We start from the raw sequence: 16,561 nt of genomic DNA on the forward strand, positions 1-16,561 counted from the left end.
TACGATTCAACAGATGGCGCTTTTTTTTTTACTTCGTTGTAACATAGAACTAATCATACTTATTAGTTATTATGTTTTTGTTTATAGTTTTTAATACGTTAGAATATTATGTTTAATAATATTATCACTTGCTATAATAATAATCAATCTATCTTATCTTATAGAACTCCTACTGCATTTCTAAGGAGTTCGAGTGTGTTGTGTTGGCCTATATTCCATCCAGAAAATATTTTTACATTTTAATTCTAATATATGAAAACAGATGGCGCTTTATTTTTTACTTCATTATTATAACAGAACTAATCATACCTACTTTATTATATATTATTGTTTTTATTCATAACTAGCTGTTGCCCGCGACTTCGTCCGCGTGGACTTTAGTTTATAGCGCGCGGTGTCAACAAAATTTGTGTCAAATTTAAAAACTTTTTAAAACCCTGGTAAGTGGTACCCCTCTTAGGGCCGCGCAGCGCGCTACACCGGAATGGCAGCGCTGAAAGTGCTCGCCTCGCCGCTGCCATTCCGGTGTAGCGCGGCCCTTAATTAATCAAAATACCCAAAAACAGCTGTGCAGTGTGCACATAATCTGTACTAATATTATGAATGCGAAAGTATCTCTGTCTGTCTGTCTGTCTGTCAGTCTCGCTTTCACGCCAAACGCCAAAACTACCGAACCGATTGTAATGAAATTTTGTATACTGATAGTCTAAAGCCTGAGAAAGGACATAGGCTACTTTTTTACTGGAAAAAAGGGTTGTAAGGGTCGTAAATTTGTTCAAAAAATTCATAATAGATGGCGCCGTGCGTCTTCTACATCGCGCTGACGCTTGCTCAAAAGTCTTTCTATAAGAGGTGGTATCATCTTACATTTAAGTCTCGATTTTTTTCGATTGTTATATCTATTCTACGGTATTAAATAACTCAGTACTTTATCTGTGCAGGCAGTGACGTAACCTTAAGACCAAATTTCACCAACGACTGTTAAAGTTAATGCTCGAATTAGTATCACGTTAGCTGTTTCGTTTTTCATATGAATGAAAGAGAAGACAGGATATTTTAACAAGCTGTTAACACTAACAGACGTTGGTGAAATTGGGGCTAAACCTATCAATGATAAATAGTTTATGGGTAAAGTTGTGTAATTGGGGGGCTAAATAAGCTTTAAAATTTGGCATAATATATAAAGTTTAACATACAAAAATGAAGTACTTATTGTTTGCACACTGCACAGCTGTATTGATTTAAGGGGTACCAGGGTTTTTTTATAAAAGCTTTTGACACCAATTTTGTTGACATCGCGCGCTATAAACTGAAGTCCACGCGGACGAAGTCGCGGGCAACAGCTAGTATTTTATAAAAACGACAAACATAAATATAGCTCCAAATTCTAATTTTACAATAGTAAAAGATATTTATAGTAAAAGATAGTAAAAGATATTTTATATGATGTATTTATATATTTGCATGCTATTTCATACATAGCTAAAAGTGTTAGTTCTTAAAAAAATGATCATTACCACCTATTGTATTCACCACTTTTATAGCAAATAAAGGATTTGAATTTGAATTTGAATTACATAATTATAATGAGAATCGAGTACCGAGTACTATGCGGCTGGCGCGGCGGCATGCGCCCCGTCCCGCGCACTACCCCTGCCGCGCGCGGTGTCCATGCGTTGAGTAAATAATAATTATTTAACTTTAAGCTACATTTACTCAGTGATCAATTGATATAATTTTTTATATTTATTTTTTTCAACTAATACAGATTACAGGGTACAATTTAACCTTCCTGCCAAATTTTTTCCAGGGCTTAGGTCTTACTAGGAGAGTCCATTTAACCAAAAATATTGGGTGTTATTTTTTTTCAATGACATATTTTATCCTATTTAAAATCGTTGCAGAACAGTCACTCGCGGCGCGGGGAAATGAGAGTGGGTAACGCGGGGGGAGGCGCGCGCGCGGGGTAACATCACGCGCGGGCGACGCGTCGTGTCCATTAATTGTAGTGTTTTTAGGATAACTTTCGGAAGCTATTTCTCAACATTTTAGTACTGAGTGATTATAAAAGAAAAAATACGTGTATTTTTATTTTTAACAAGGATCAATATATCAAAATTTGGCAGGAAGGTTTAATTGCACCCTGTATAATAGCCAAATATCACGTCCTCGAGTATCGGTCATGTCTAACCAGTCATGCTGTATAGTATCAAGAGACATACTAGTAGATCTAAAACTAAGAGCAATTACCTCGGTCTTATCAGTAGTAAGGTGGTGCAGCGCTAGTAGACCACGGAGAGCGTGAGTCAGCGCCTTGCCGCAGCGGCCCGGGGTGTTCATCGCCGTGGTACCAGTAGACTCTGTCTTGTTCTTCTCTTCCTGTAGAAAAAAAAGAAAAATACATAATCCATATCCATATAGTCCGTCAAAAAAGTGAAGAAATTAAAAAGTGGCAACATCGTAGGGTCATCCCTTTTTTCTTAGATTGATTTGAAAGGGATGACACTACGATGTTGCCACTTTTTAATTTCTTCACTTTCTTGACAGACTATACTTTTATGGTCCATACTAATATAATAAAATATGTGAAAGTGTGTCTGTCTGTCTGTTACCTTTTCATGTCCAAGCCGCTGAACTGATTTTGCTGGAATTTGGTATGGAGATAGAGTCTCGGGAAAGGACGTAGGATACAATTGATCTCGGAAAAATGTACGGTCCCCGCGCGATAAGCGAATAAAATGACGGAGTTGCGGGCGTCATCTCGTGTAATCATATTTGACTTACAGTTCCCGAAGGCAGGCGTCGATCGCCCAAATGCCGTAACGCCAGCTGTCGTCCCTCTATCTCCTTCTCTTTCTCGCACGCATCATCCGTTTCCTTCTGGTTATTACCCGGCTCTTTCCCACTCTTATTTGCATCAGTATCTCCGTCCTGCTCGCTCTCGTTATCACCGTTGAATTCAGGAAAATCAATGTCATCGTCATCTTCGGACTTTTCTTCTGCAAATTAAGTTTTAATAATTTTATTACTCATCAAAACGTATGTCCTAAGAACCCGTCTAAGCCCCCGGAACGACCAAAGTTTCCAAAACCCAGCAAAGTTCCCAGAACCCATCAAAGTTTCCGGAACCCCCAAAAGTCTCCAGAACCCACCTCTAAAATCCGGACAGGCAGGATCCGTAGTCGCCGGCACGTATATATCTGCTAACATGTAGTGGGAAGATGCTACTATCTGTGAATAGGCCTCAGCTTGGAGAGTGATATGACGTGTTGTAGTAACTCTTCATAGCATTTTCTTACTATTATAATATTATAGTGAGAAGATGCTACTATCTTTAGACGTCAAGTCTCAAAAATATAAAAACTCATCTAAGCCCCAGAACCAACCGAAGTCCCCAGAACCGACAAAAGTTTCCAGAACCCACCAAAGTCCCCAGAACCCACCTCTAAAATCCGGACAGGCGGGATCCGTAGTCGCCGGCACGTATATATCAGCTAACATATAGTGGGAAGACGCTACTATCTGTGGATAGGCCTCCGCTTGGAGCAGTGATATGACGTGTTCCAGCAACTCGCGGACACGACGACGCTTGTTCATCAGATGCATGTTCCTAAAATATTTAATTAGTTAACAAAATGACAACATTTTAGACTATATTCTTAAGTATACAAACAGAACATGACGGCACAAAAAAACGTGTTTATTGAATCACCTGGCAACCCTATACAAGAGCATAGCAACGGGCGTCGTGAATGGGTTCCCTGGCGCGGGGCACAACGACGTCAGGTCGTATAACTTCACCACGTCGTCGCGGGGGCCCTTGAATAACCAGTAAGTGTACCCGGCCTTGGTGGCATTACTCTTGAGGAAGAACGCGACTATCTCTAGATGTCAAGCCTCGAAACTCGTTTTACTTCCCAAAAAAAAGCTTTGAGATCCAACCAAAGACAGACGGGATCTTAGTCGCCGGCACATATATATCCGCTAGGGACATAATATTAAGCAGCGCAAAAACGTGTTGAATTACCTGGCAACCCTATACAGGAGCATAGCTACGGGCGTCGTAAAGGGGTTCCCTGGCGCGGGGCACAGCGACGTCAGGTCGTACAGCTTCACCACGTCGTCGCGGGGGCCCTTGAATAGCCAGTAAGTGTGCCCCGCCTTGGTGGCATTACTTTTGAGGAACGAGAGAATGTTCTGGGCTACGTTTCTTATCACCTGGATGGAAAGAATAATGTTACCTTTCCAATAAAATTTTAGAAACGTTAGATTTTTAACTGAAAACTATTATTAATATTCGCTAAAAGTTAGTTATAATTTAAAAAATACGAGTGGCACTCGGGGACTAACATACATATAAATTATATACACTTAATTACTACACTTTATCACGATGTTATCGACGACGTGACGCGTGCTTCATTCCAGAGTCTCCCCCGGAACCTTCGGTAGACCACCGATTACACCGATTTTTATAAATTATGCAATTATAATTCGTAGACGTCTGGTCGCACGCACACAAACGCCGTGCCTAAGTTTGGCAACATAGCACGCCGCGAACACGCACAACTGTGCCGGTCGGACCTCTGTTTGCTATGGATACTTTAAGTCCTAGGAAAAGGCATACTAGAATACTTTTTATCCTGGAAAAGCGTCCATAGATATTAGCAGCGTTTTACCCTGAAATAAAACGCTTATTAAATACTTACCTTATTTGAAGCATAATAATTGAGATAGGCACTTCCGTTTCCGCAGATTTTACCTACTTTTCTTTCCTGAATGTTGGTAGCTCTGTCAACCTTGGCGCCATCATCGAGCAGGTAGAGGGAGAATTCCCGCTCGACTATGATCATTGAGTCGAAATTACACCAGGCAGAAATAAAGTTATGCTTCAAATAAGGTAAGTATTTAATAAGCGTTTTATTTCAGGGTAAAACGCTGCTATTAAACACTTGACCGTTATTTGAAGCATAATAATTGAGACGTGTTTGTTATCGCCTGGTGATGATGTACGCCAATGTGACAAAATAAAAGTAAGACGCCAATGTGAAAAGAAAATATAAAATAAAAATAGTAATTCCTTGTGGGAATACTTCTAAAACTTTATAAATGAATATATAGGTGATATAAGAGTGATGGAATAGAAAATCCAGTGTTCAAACACTTTTTTACACAATTATTACACCAAAAACTGATTGACAAATCAAAAATACAACTTGTAAAAGCTTTGATGTGGACATAATGAAATCAACTAAAGGAACAAAATAATTTCTTAAATCGTTAGAATTAGATTAAAGTACTAGTTTTTTGTACCGATTTTCAATAACGGCCCCAAAAGTATTTCATGAATGGATACATTGTCTATCCAACTTTCAGCCATAGCTGAGCGGACGTTACCTGGTGGTACAGTTGTCTCAGACAAGTTAGTTTTGATACCGCCAACTAAAGGCGGCAGATGGTTTTCCTCGCAAACTCGTAAATAAATTGCACATTTAGCTTCGCTAATCGCTACGCCTGCGATGAAAAAAGTGATTACAGCATTTAAGCCAGTAAACAGCAAGGTTGCTTATTACTACGATTGCTTAAAATCTTCCAGCTAGATTGCCTAGAATCAGAACTGTTCGTTTTAGTTATGACTAAATAAATTAATCACATTAAGAATTTTAAACCACTATTCATACAGTGTGTAAGATCATGTACACGTCTGCCCGACGAAAACAAAAGCAAAATAACTGTATGTCTAGAAAATACAAATAAATTACTTGCGTCAACTGGCGTCAACAGTATAAGACTTCAATAAGTTTTTAATTTATGTTGTACAAGCTTTTTCAATGCAATAGATTTTAACATGTTTTACCAAACCGTAAGAACTTAAAGGGCCAGAAATCTCTGTATCAGACATGGAAGATATCCACTTATGTAAGAAAATAGTGTTATAAGAGAGCTTAATCTATTAAAAATAGATAAGCTAAGAATTTTGCAAGGACTGTGGCCGTCGGCTTGTGAGCATCATAGCATCACATCTGTGAAACTTACACCAGGATAACCATCTAAACCAGGCAACTTTATAAGTTTTGAGAGTAGAAGGTCGCCATGATAATAATAATTTTAAATGGTTATCATCTCAGCCTCATAAATTTTACAATTTTACGACCACCCCCACATTTCTATACTTCCAGGGTCATTTCCTGATCTTTGGAAGAGGGACCGCTGAAATGTCGATTGTGTATTTCTCCAGATCGCGAATCGTATACGGTGCTGCTATTGCACTCGACTTGAGATCTGCCCGCCAAAATACTCGTTCCCAGCGTGGAACCACTAGGAGATAAATTCTTTGAGCCTGATTAAGGTGAGCCAGGACTTTGGGTATTAATTAAACACCTAGGCTAGGGGGTACTCCTGAGAAAAGGCATCGTGATATAAACCTGCTTGATCGGTCAAGTCGAGAGTTACATAATTAGTCACTACATGAGCTTCGACGGAAGCAAATAGATCGGTCACACAAGTAAGCCGCATTTTCTGATCTTCTCCGTGCAAGAAGTTAACAGATTTGGGAATGATCCAATAACTCAAAAAATCTGAATGGTTATGTCCATCAGGGCATCTGACCTGGTGCGACCTTCGTCCCAAATATAGGTTATAGCTGTTCGATTGTCGCTCTACCAAAGAACTGTCGAGCGAGTGAGAGTCTGGTGCTGACTACTGACCTCGGAGAAGCAGAGCGCTAGAAGCTCTTTCTGATTGTAATGCATGAAATTTTCTTATGCTGACCATGTCCCCGTTAAGGAAAGGTGGTCGAGTTGAGCACCCCAAGCTAGGTCCGACGCATCTGTTGCCAAGCAGTGCGATGGTGGGCCCCAATGAATGGAAGTTGATAGATGATGACTTTGCAACCACCACCGAAGATCGTCGCTTGTCTCGGTAGAGAGCAGCGATCCGGAAATGCGGACTTATCCAAGTCTATGAGAAGAGACAAGAGAGCTCGGTAATGTAGCCTTCGGTACTATGAAACTAGCGAAGTTCAGGAGACCGAGGATGCTCTGCAAGGTCTTTAGATCTACCAGACTCTTTGTCAGGACTCAGGACTGGTAAAATCTTTTGATGAATTTTAGACATTTTCTCGCCTGGAAGTAGCTTTTCGTTTTGAAACGTGTTCCAACGAACACCTAGAAATACCAGGTCTTGTTGAGGCGTAAGTAAAGCCTTTGAAGCAAAATGTGGACATGCTTCTGTAGGATGATTTTGTTTTAATAAGCAATAAGATAATAATAATAATAGCTCCCACACCGGTTTCGGTGACGGTGGCCGGTTTCATTGAAACCAGGCCAGCTACGCAGGAGTAATTTATAATGTCCAAGTGTGTGCGCAGTACACAAGAGCACTCTCTATTCCTTTACTCTCATAACCCAGTGGGACGGACGACCGACACGACTAGCGAGAGATCAGGCGCAGGACTGACTTTTTACATGCCCATCCGACGCATGGATCATCTTACTTGTCAGACAATCAGGTGATCAGCCTGCATTGTCCTAACCAAACTTGGAAATAACATGTTTCCAACGCGGGAATCGAACCCACGACCTCCGAGTCAAGAGCCGCGCTCTATACCACTAGACCACGGAGGCGTTCAAGCAATAATTCAAGCAATAAGATAATCGTCCTAATAAACGATGATACGCAGAACTTGCTCTCTGAGGGTTTGTTTAACCCAATTGGTCAGGGAAGCAGGTGACCGGACAATAAGCAAGTAATTTCCAGCAACTGTCCCTTGTATACAGACGTAGGAGCCGTCAGTGCGATGGAGCGACTGCCAGGTAAAATAAGCTTGGGACAGGTATATTTTGCAAAGCCAATCGTCGGGTTGCAAAACGAAACTGGCATTAGTTGAACATTTATGAGCCCGAATGGCTGAGTCAAAACATAATCGAATAGAGTGGAAAGATTGAAAATAGGACGGCAGGACCCGTCGACCTTAGGGACCAGAAACATTGTCGAAATAAAACTTGGCAAGGGGCTGGCAACTTCTAATACAGCCTGGAATATCATTTGTCGAATTTGGAGATACATATCTTCCGACTCTGTGGTAGAAAAATGATTTTGGTTTAATTTTGGAATGAACCGAGGTGGTTTCTCCATGAATGGTATGCGGTACCCTTTTAGAATCTTTATAATAATAACCTGGAGCATCTAGGCGCTGCCAACGAGAAACGGCGGTAAAACTTCAAAGTTTGACCCGCTCTGAATTTTTGATTGTCAGTACTTACGTTTTTTGGCATTTCCGAGATCCCCGAGATTCCCGAGATCCGAAAGAGAAGCGGCATATTCACGGGTACTTTTGCCGTGGAAGTTCCCTCAGTTGTCCAATCGAGCTCCTCTCGAGTGAAAGGAACTTCGTGCATCGCCAGACATTGACCGTGGTTTAAAATTATTTCTTTGTCCCCGTGGGGTACGATTGTATGAACAGCCTTGCGCAGGCTGGTGATCATGGGAAATGTGCGAGCTAGCACAACATCCATGAGACATACCCTGCGCGGGTATATAATTCTTAGTCTGCCTCTGCGGGGGTAGGCTAATCTCTCGAGTGAAAAGAACTTCGTGCATTGCTAGGCATTGACCGTGGTTCAAAATTTATTGTTTGTCCCTGCGGGGGACGATTGTAAGAACAGCCTTGCGCAGACTGGTGAGCATGGGAAATGTGCGAGCTAGCACAACATCCATGAGACATACCCTGCGCGGATATATAACTCTTAGCCTGCCCCTGCGGGGGGCGGCGAGTCAATCTGTTGCTCTAGAACCCGCTTGCGCAGCGGCAGCAACATTATTCTGACTATTCGCAACAAAGGTTTTGTGAGCTCCCTCAGTCTTTTCGAGTAGTGACACCAGCAACTCGGAATTAACTTAGATAAAATGATTGCCAGAACTGGGTCATGAACGAAATTCATAATTGCATTGCGTCTCATTTGAAAACCTCAGATCTCAAAGCCCAGCTCAGACCACAAATTAATTGAAGTAACTCTGACGTTGTGATACAAATCCTTAACGGTTTCATTTAACCTTCAGGGGTCAAGCATGAAGCGTGTGACCATTGTAACAATTTCTTAAGAGCAGATTTCAATGCTCCGCGCTGCATAAGTACGCAATATAATAATGCCGCGTATGATTTGTGCACGTGATTTTTTTTTTTTTTGAAAATCTAAATATTTAAGCTCATCATTGACCTCTAAATCAACAAAACTAGTATATGATTATAAAATTCTTGAACTTCAGAATAACGAACTTCTGACCATTCGTTATTATGTTGAATATTTATTTAATATAGCCAAAACCCCCAAAAGAGAAGTTTTCGTAACGGACGTTTCTTTAAGTTTTGTTTCAATTTCAATAACAAGATTCGGTTATAAAGAATTGCTAACGGTCGTTTCATTTTCATTTGATTTGCTATACAATTCCCGACTGACATTATCGTCGATGCAATTGCATGACCTTGAAAAATAGATCGGTTTTCGTAAAAATAATTAACCTTTTTGTTAAGTTCATTAACCTCTTGAGTTAATTTAGCTAAAGGGTGGTTATAGCGCTGTCTGTATTTGCTCCCCCCCTTTTTGTGGCGGCGGCGCCTCGATTTACGTTTGCTGTGTGAAGTAGAAGTCGATGACGAGCTCGAATCATTTGTTCAACTACTACTACTAGATGACCTTGCACGAGAAGAAGGCCTTTTTTATTAACCACATTAGTGGGTAGTTTCAAATCTAACGTTAGCTGGTGTCACTACCGAATCATGAACAAATTCACATTCGTTATTCATTATTAATAGCTACCTTAACCTAGGAAAGAACACAAACACAAGAACTTAACTAGAAAATTAATATTTAAAAATTTAAATGTAGTATTTAAATTTATATTCGTTATTAAAGTAACGATACGAACGATAAAATCGTTATTAATATGAAATGTTAATTTTTTTCTAAAGAAAAAATGTATAAAAATATAACTTACGTGAATTACCAAAACCTTGAAAAACGGTAAAAACACAACACTGAAATTATTTCACTTTATACTTAAATTATATAACTGGGAGTTATATAATAAGGAGGTGTAATACGTAATGACTTCTGAGCACGACTGTGCGGTGCGGAAAACAAAACGCCAATGATCATAGTCGAGCGGGAATTCTCCCTCTACCTGCTCGATGATGGCGCCAAGGTTGACAGAGCTACCAACATTCAGGAAAGAAAAGTAGGTAAAATCTGCGGAAACGGAAGTGCCTATCTCAATTATTATGCTTCAAATAACGGTCAAGTGTTTAATATAATATTATAATATAAATATTCAATTTTATTGCAGCTTTCACAACAATCAATATGACAACTAAAATAAAATACATACATAAATGTTACTCCACCTCTCATAAATGAAACGTGAACATTTTAAATACTTGATTAAAAATAATTTACTAACCTTGGGAGAGAACTTAGAATTCTCCATATTAGGCAGGTCCTCTGTCTTCATCGGTTCGTATTTCTGGACTATCCCGTCGAGGTGATAGCACATTAGCACTTCGGGGACGTTGCACATCAAGTTGTCCAACCAGTAGTCTATACCTGCAATGTGAGGGTTTTCGATACATCATTTGCCACCAGCAGGCTTAGCATGGTCATTATAGAAACAGTTTCTTTCTACGGAAGAATAGACAAAGTGATAGATAGACGGTAGACAAAGAAAATCCGCCATTTTGTTACTAAAATAATATGTCAGCATGTACATTCTTTCCCGTTTCTAATGCTGTCATGCTAAGCCTGTAGAGGGACGGTAGGGTCTTTCGTTTCAAATGTCGTGTCAGACAGACATAAGACAGCTATATCGTGACATGCTGTTTGACACGATAGACCCTACGCCTACATAGCGCCAAACATCCCTCATTGAAGACATGAAGTGGGTAAGTAACGATTAGAAAATTGAGGTTTTGGCATAAATGGAGAGTTTAGGACCGGTAAATTGATTTGATTTAAAAAAATATGGATTCTATGTATAGCTAATAATATTAGTCAGATGATAAAATAGGTAAATTTCGAAGTGTGGTGGGGCTGTGGTCGACTGGTCGTGTATCACGCGTTTCCCGTAGTCCCACCTTCAGGAGTAGGAACACCGTTGGGGTTTTAGTGGGTAGTCCCGGGTGCGTCTTCCGTCCGCCCCGGGGAGTCCCACATACCTCGGTGGTCCTCCCCAGGCCCCGGGGATGCGTAAACGCGCGCGCAACGCAAAAAAAAAGGTAAATTACGAGGTTTGTTCAAATTATAAGAGAAAAATATGAGTAACCGGAAAATTTCGTGAAACGTATGCAACTTCCAGTGACTTGATTGGTTCAATGTTTTCCTTTCAATGCCTGACAAAGCGTTTAGAATCAGAGGTTAAAATTTTACGTGCAGTTACAAATGTTGCCAGCACAAAAAAAAAGTTTTTAGGTTTTGCTCTTTTGACCCCTAATTAAAAAAAATCTATAAACATTATTGACTAAATACTTTTTTCCATTTTTATACCTGTCAACACGTTGATAGGTTCCCTAGCGTCTCTGAGTCTGAGACTGATGCAGGGCCGGTCCTCGTCACCGAAGATGGGCAGGTTGCTGCCGATGAGCATGCGTATGTCCTCGAATGTCCACAGCACGTTGCGATTGTAACTCTGTTCGTTAGTCGGTTCTTCCGGACGAGTTTCCGGCTCGGGGAGGAATGGTCCTAAAATGTTTAATTGTTATTAATTTGTCAAGAAGTGTGTAAACTATTAACATGTTAATATGTATGTACTTATTAATTTTTTTGTTTTCGAGAAATATACTTTTCGAACAAGTAATTATCACTTTCAGAATCTAACAAGAGACCAGCCAAAAGATATGTTGCTGCTACAATAATAATTTAAATCTATACTGATATTATAAATGCGAAAGTATCTCTGTCTGTCTGTCTGTCTGTCTCGCTTTCACACCAAAACTACCGAACCGATTGTAATGAAATTTTATACACAGATAGTCTAAAGCCTGAGAAAGGACATAGGCTACTTTTTAACTGAAAAAAAGGGTTGTAAAGGGGTGAAAATGCGTAAATTTGTTCAAATTAAGTTAGTTCCAAAAATTCATTATAGATGGCGCCGTGCGTCTCCTACATGATACATCGCACAAGAGCTTACTCAAACGTGTTACTATAAGAAGGTGGTAAGGATTAGTCATTATTTTTGCGTTTTTTTTAAGTATTAAGAAGAGTTGACGTTCGACTTCGACCGCACTCTCCAGTTTTTAGCCCCCTACGCAAAAATAGGGGCGTTTTATGTGTGACGTGTCTGTCTGTCTGTAAAGTGTACACATTGAAGTTTGAAGTAAGCGTAGCGCGGAAGCGCCTCTGTCGTGGTAGCCTACATGGTTCAACGGGAACTACCTACTATATAATATAAGCTGAAGTCCACGCGGACGGAGTCGGGGCCAACAGCTAGTATATGTTATAAAAGCCAAAATGAAATGAAACTATGAATAAAAAGCAATATTGTGTTTAAATTTGAAATGCATTTTTTTTTCCCGAAAAACAAGGAAAGTCAGTTCACAGGACACTTCAACAACCACTACGCGACACTACGCGGCATCGACGCAACCCTTCATTTTTCATTTCATAGAACTGACTTTTTGTGTCGCGTAGCGTCGCTACGAGAAATCGCTAAGAAAATATATTTGGCTGTAACCTGTAGTGTCGCTCCGCAGCAGCAAAGTGCAGTCTCTTTACAATACTTACCGGTCAACATCGGCGTGTGCGTACTGGTCACGGGCGGCGGCTGCGGGCGCGCCGCGACGCTGTGCGACAGGAACTTCTGCGTCAGCGCCGAGCTCGGCCGCGGAGCTAATAGCTTCATGCGCTCCTAAAACAGACATAACGCGTTAGAGCGAGACAGATATATACTTAAAGCAATGTGTGCTAGAGAAAGACAGACCTACGCAGTAGAAAAGATACGCGGGATGCCTAGGTGCATTTGCAACCTGTCTAAGGCCTTTGACTGTATTAAGAATACTACTTTATCAGAAAATTGCACCACTATGGCATAAGGGACTCTACACTGAACCTTTTGACATCTTACTTGATAAATAGGTCCTAAAGGGTTGATGTCAATAGTAGAAGGTACACTGGGACCAAAATAGAAGTTGGTGTCCCACAGGGACTAATTTTGGGTCCGTTTCTTTTTCTCATCTACATAAATGACTTACCTTATCGAGTTAAGGATAATGATAATGAGATAGTACTTTTTGCTTGTGACACTTATTATAAGGCTTTGTAAGGACTGCTTCTATGAACATACTTTATGTACTTAATTTATTTTAAGTTATAATATTGTTAGATCTAAAAAATGTTGTGACACTAAAAAAATCTAAAAGATGGTAAAAGAAATACGTCTGTGTTAGAGAGAGAGGGAACTACAGGGGACGCAATTATATTAAAAAGATAACAGATCCCTCAATATGTGTGAGAAAGATAAACATACCTTCTCAGTCATAGTCTTCAGCACATTCTCATAGAAGAAGTCCTTCAGCCACGCCCACTCCGACTTCATGAGGTAATCGTAGACATCGAAGTCGTCAAGAAGCAGGGTGTTCTCCACGCGATGCGCCATCATACTCACCTATAATGAATGTAAAAATAGAAATCGTAATATAGATTATGGAAGGCTGTGGTAGAATCTTCAAATTATATGAGAACAAAAAAAAAATACTAAAAAGAATTATGTGATTAAAACAACGGGATGTTATAATCACATCATCACTTGTTCAATGTAGCTTTGGGTAAATGACGTCTTAAGCCATAATACAGGGTGCAATTAAACCTTCCTGCCAAATTTTGATATACTGATCCATGTTAAAAATAAAAATACACGTATTTTTTAATCACTCAGTGCTAAAATGTTGAGAAATAGCTTCCGAAAGTTATCATAAAAAACACTATATTAATGGACACTACGCGTCGCCCGCGCGTGACGTACCCCCGCGCGCGCGCCTCCCCCCGCGTCACCCCCGCTCATACCCATCGCCGCGAGTGACCGCTCTGCAACGATTTCAAATGGGATAAAACATGTCATTAAAAAAATATAATACCCGATTATTTTTTTTGGTTAAGTGGACTCTCCTAATGATACCTAAGCCCTGGAAAAAAATTGGCAGGAAGGTTTAATTGCACCCTGTATAACCATAATATCATATCCATGTTTCAAAATATACTTATTGATGAAATTGTGTTGCAAAATCACAGAATAACATAGCCTTTTTTATGAAATAAGGGGCAAACGAGCAAACGGGTCACCTGATGGAAAGCAACTTCCGTTGCCCATGGACACTCGCAGCATCAGAAGAGCTGCAAGTGCGTTGCCGGCCTTTTAAGAGGGAATAGGGTATTAGGGTAATAGGGTAGGGAAGGGAAGGGAAGGGAATAGGGGAGGGTAGGGAAGGGAATAGGGTAGGGGATTGGGCCTCCGGTAAACTCACTCACTCGGCGAAACACAGCGCAAGCGCTGTTTCACGCCGGTTTTCTGTGAGAACGTGGTATTTCTCCGGTCGAGCCAGCCCATTCGTGCCGAAGCATGGCTCTCCCACGCATATATAGGCCTTCCCTTTAAACATGCGGTGTGGGTATTGCGTGGCCATAAAGTTTTGTGATGTAGTTACTAGTTATTATTATTTGGTATAGTTTATGTAAAGTTGATTGTCTTTATTTTTAACGTCTGTGTCGAAACCGACAATGCCAGCCTCATAGAAAGTCTGACTATGTTTTGTGCATTGTGTGATTAATAAAGATGTTTTTTTTTTTTTTAAACACTCACAGTGCCGTTGGGTTGGTAGGGCAGCTTCAGCAGCTTCTTGATGCACTCGGCGTCGGAGATCACATCCACCTCGCCCACGCAGTCGGGGAACATGTGCGCCATTCTGAAACTGTACACAGAGGGCATTATAATTAATGCTTCAACTCCCAAGCGATCGAATTCGATCGCGAAAACAATAGATTTCCAGGAATCCACGATCGAGGGACATCGGATTATATGCATTTGCATATTATAATGGCACTTTTGATACGATAGTGCATATTTTGGTAATTTTTCATTGATTATTTATTTATATACCTAGACAAACCAGTCCCTCCGGTTAGGATCTGTTTCAGGCCATATGTATCTATCCCACCCCAATTGGTGGGAGGTAGGTTGATATCCGTGTTGCACTGGAGCTGAGCATAGCTGACGGGCGTCTGGAACGCCGTGTACTTGACCACCGCGGTGGATTTCACTCCTGGAGATGGGCTGCGGTCCTAGTACCAAATACATAATAATTAATTATATATAAGCACTGGTTTCTAAATAGCCTAAATCGACAATCCAAGATTTTCTTGGCACAAATGTACGAGGAGAGCCAGCCCTACATAAAGTGGGAAGGAGCTAACAAAAAGATAAAAATAAAAAAGAAGGAGTACTGTTTTCAAAATGGATTGATTGTTATGTAGATGGCTGTTGAGTTGTGACATGAAACAATTTCTATCCTAATATTACAAAGGAGAAACAAGTTCTTTGTTTGTTACTTTATATCATATAGGCTTCAAAACTATTTGTGTCTCAACTTAAGGTCTGGATCATTAAGTTAATATACCTACGGAATAGTGCAACAATCTCAAGCTCTCAAACAAAACCGAAATTGGTTTCATCTGTGTGTAAAAATGTGTATGTATACACTTACACAAACTTGATTGAACATGATTTCTATGAGATTAAATTGTCAACGTGCGGCACGTGCCGACTGGACGTCAAAAAAGAATACTGCTGTCATGTATCACACGTCTCTTTTTACCACACAGTGTTACTGATAGTGTCATCTCTCTTGCTCATTAATAATACTCTATTACTTGACATACTGTAAATAAGCAGAGTTGAGGAAAACAGCTGCAATAATATAACATAACATAGTTCAGAATTCAGAGTTAGTTTATCCGCTAAAAGAATGTTAAACTTTATAGTGTAACAAATCCTTTGGAATGCGTTATAAAATTAGACATAAGATTTGCTATTTAAACTACGCGAGCGTGAAATTGAAGAATGTTTATTGTTTTCAAAATATTGTTTATTTGGTTATGTTTAAACTTCAGTCTATTCGTAATACCGGCTTTAGTCTAGACGTGTGAATATATTTAAGTAAAATACCTATATATATAAATTACTAAAAATAGATAACTAAATACAATTAAATTAAAAATACGACCATGTAAAATAATGTTTACACTTACAGTAACCCGCTTGGTTTCTTCCTTTTCGCTCTCGTTCATGGTTTTATTCTGTAACTTCTAGGTTTATTGTAATTTAGTTAATCGTAAATGTACTCCGGAATTTGTTAAAAAATAGAATTTTATCAAAAAAAGCTTATTTTTAAAATCAGCTGTTTTTAAACATTTATGCACACTTCACACTTGTTGACACAAGACAGTTCTAGAACAAATTGCCAGTTTAAAAAAATATTTTGTCATTTCACAATCTGTGATTTGTCAATTTTTTACAAAGA

At 39.8% G+C, this 16,561-nt stretch overlaps 1 protein-coding gene across 1 annotated transcript in view; it reads right to left on the minus strand.

The window, feature by feature from the left end:
* The window catches only part of LOC121737647 (erythroid differentiation-related factor 1), a 34,310-nt gene extending 17,923 nt beyond the window's left edge, over nucleotides 1–16,387 (minus strand). The window contains exons 1-11 of the mRNA XM_042129306.1: nucleotides 16,290–16,387; nucleotides 15,142–15,323; nucleotides 14,845–14,953; nucleotides 13,516–13,653; nucleotides 12,774–12,897; nucleotides 11,538–11,732; nucleotides 10,459–10,601; nucleotides 4,028–4,218; nucleotides 3,444–3,610; nucleotides 2,785–2,999; nucleotides 2,251–2,379 (exon numbers count right to left, since the gene is read on the minus strand). Coding sequence (XP_041985240.1) covers nucleotides 2,251–2,379; nucleotides 2,785–2,999; nucleotides 3,444–3,610; nucleotides 4,028–4,218; nucleotides 10,459–10,601; nucleotides 11,538–11,732; nucleotides 12,774–12,897; nucleotides 13,516–13,653; nucleotides 14,845–14,953; nucleotides 15,142–15,323; nucleotides 16,290–16,328 — 1,632 coding nt within the window. The 5' untranslated portion in view covers nucleotides 16,329–16,387. The remainder of the gene's footprint in view (nucleotides 1–2,250; nucleotides 2,380–2,784; nucleotides 3,000–3,443; nucleotides 3,611–4,027; nucleotides 4,219–10,458; nucleotides 10,602–11,537; nucleotides 11,733–12,773; nucleotides 12,898–13,515; nucleotides 13,654–14,844; nucleotides 14,954–15,141; nucleotides 15,324–16,289) is intronic.
* Between the last annotated feature and the right edge of the window lie 174 nt (nucleotides 16,388–16,561).

Source organism: Aricia agestis, chromosome 21 (genome assembly GCF_905147365.1).
Source record: "Aricia agestis chromosome 21, ilAriAges1.1, whole genome shotgun sequence".
NCBI classification, from domain to species: Eukaryota; Metazoa; Arthropoda; class Insecta; order Lepidoptera; family Lycaenidae; genus Aricia; species Aricia agestis.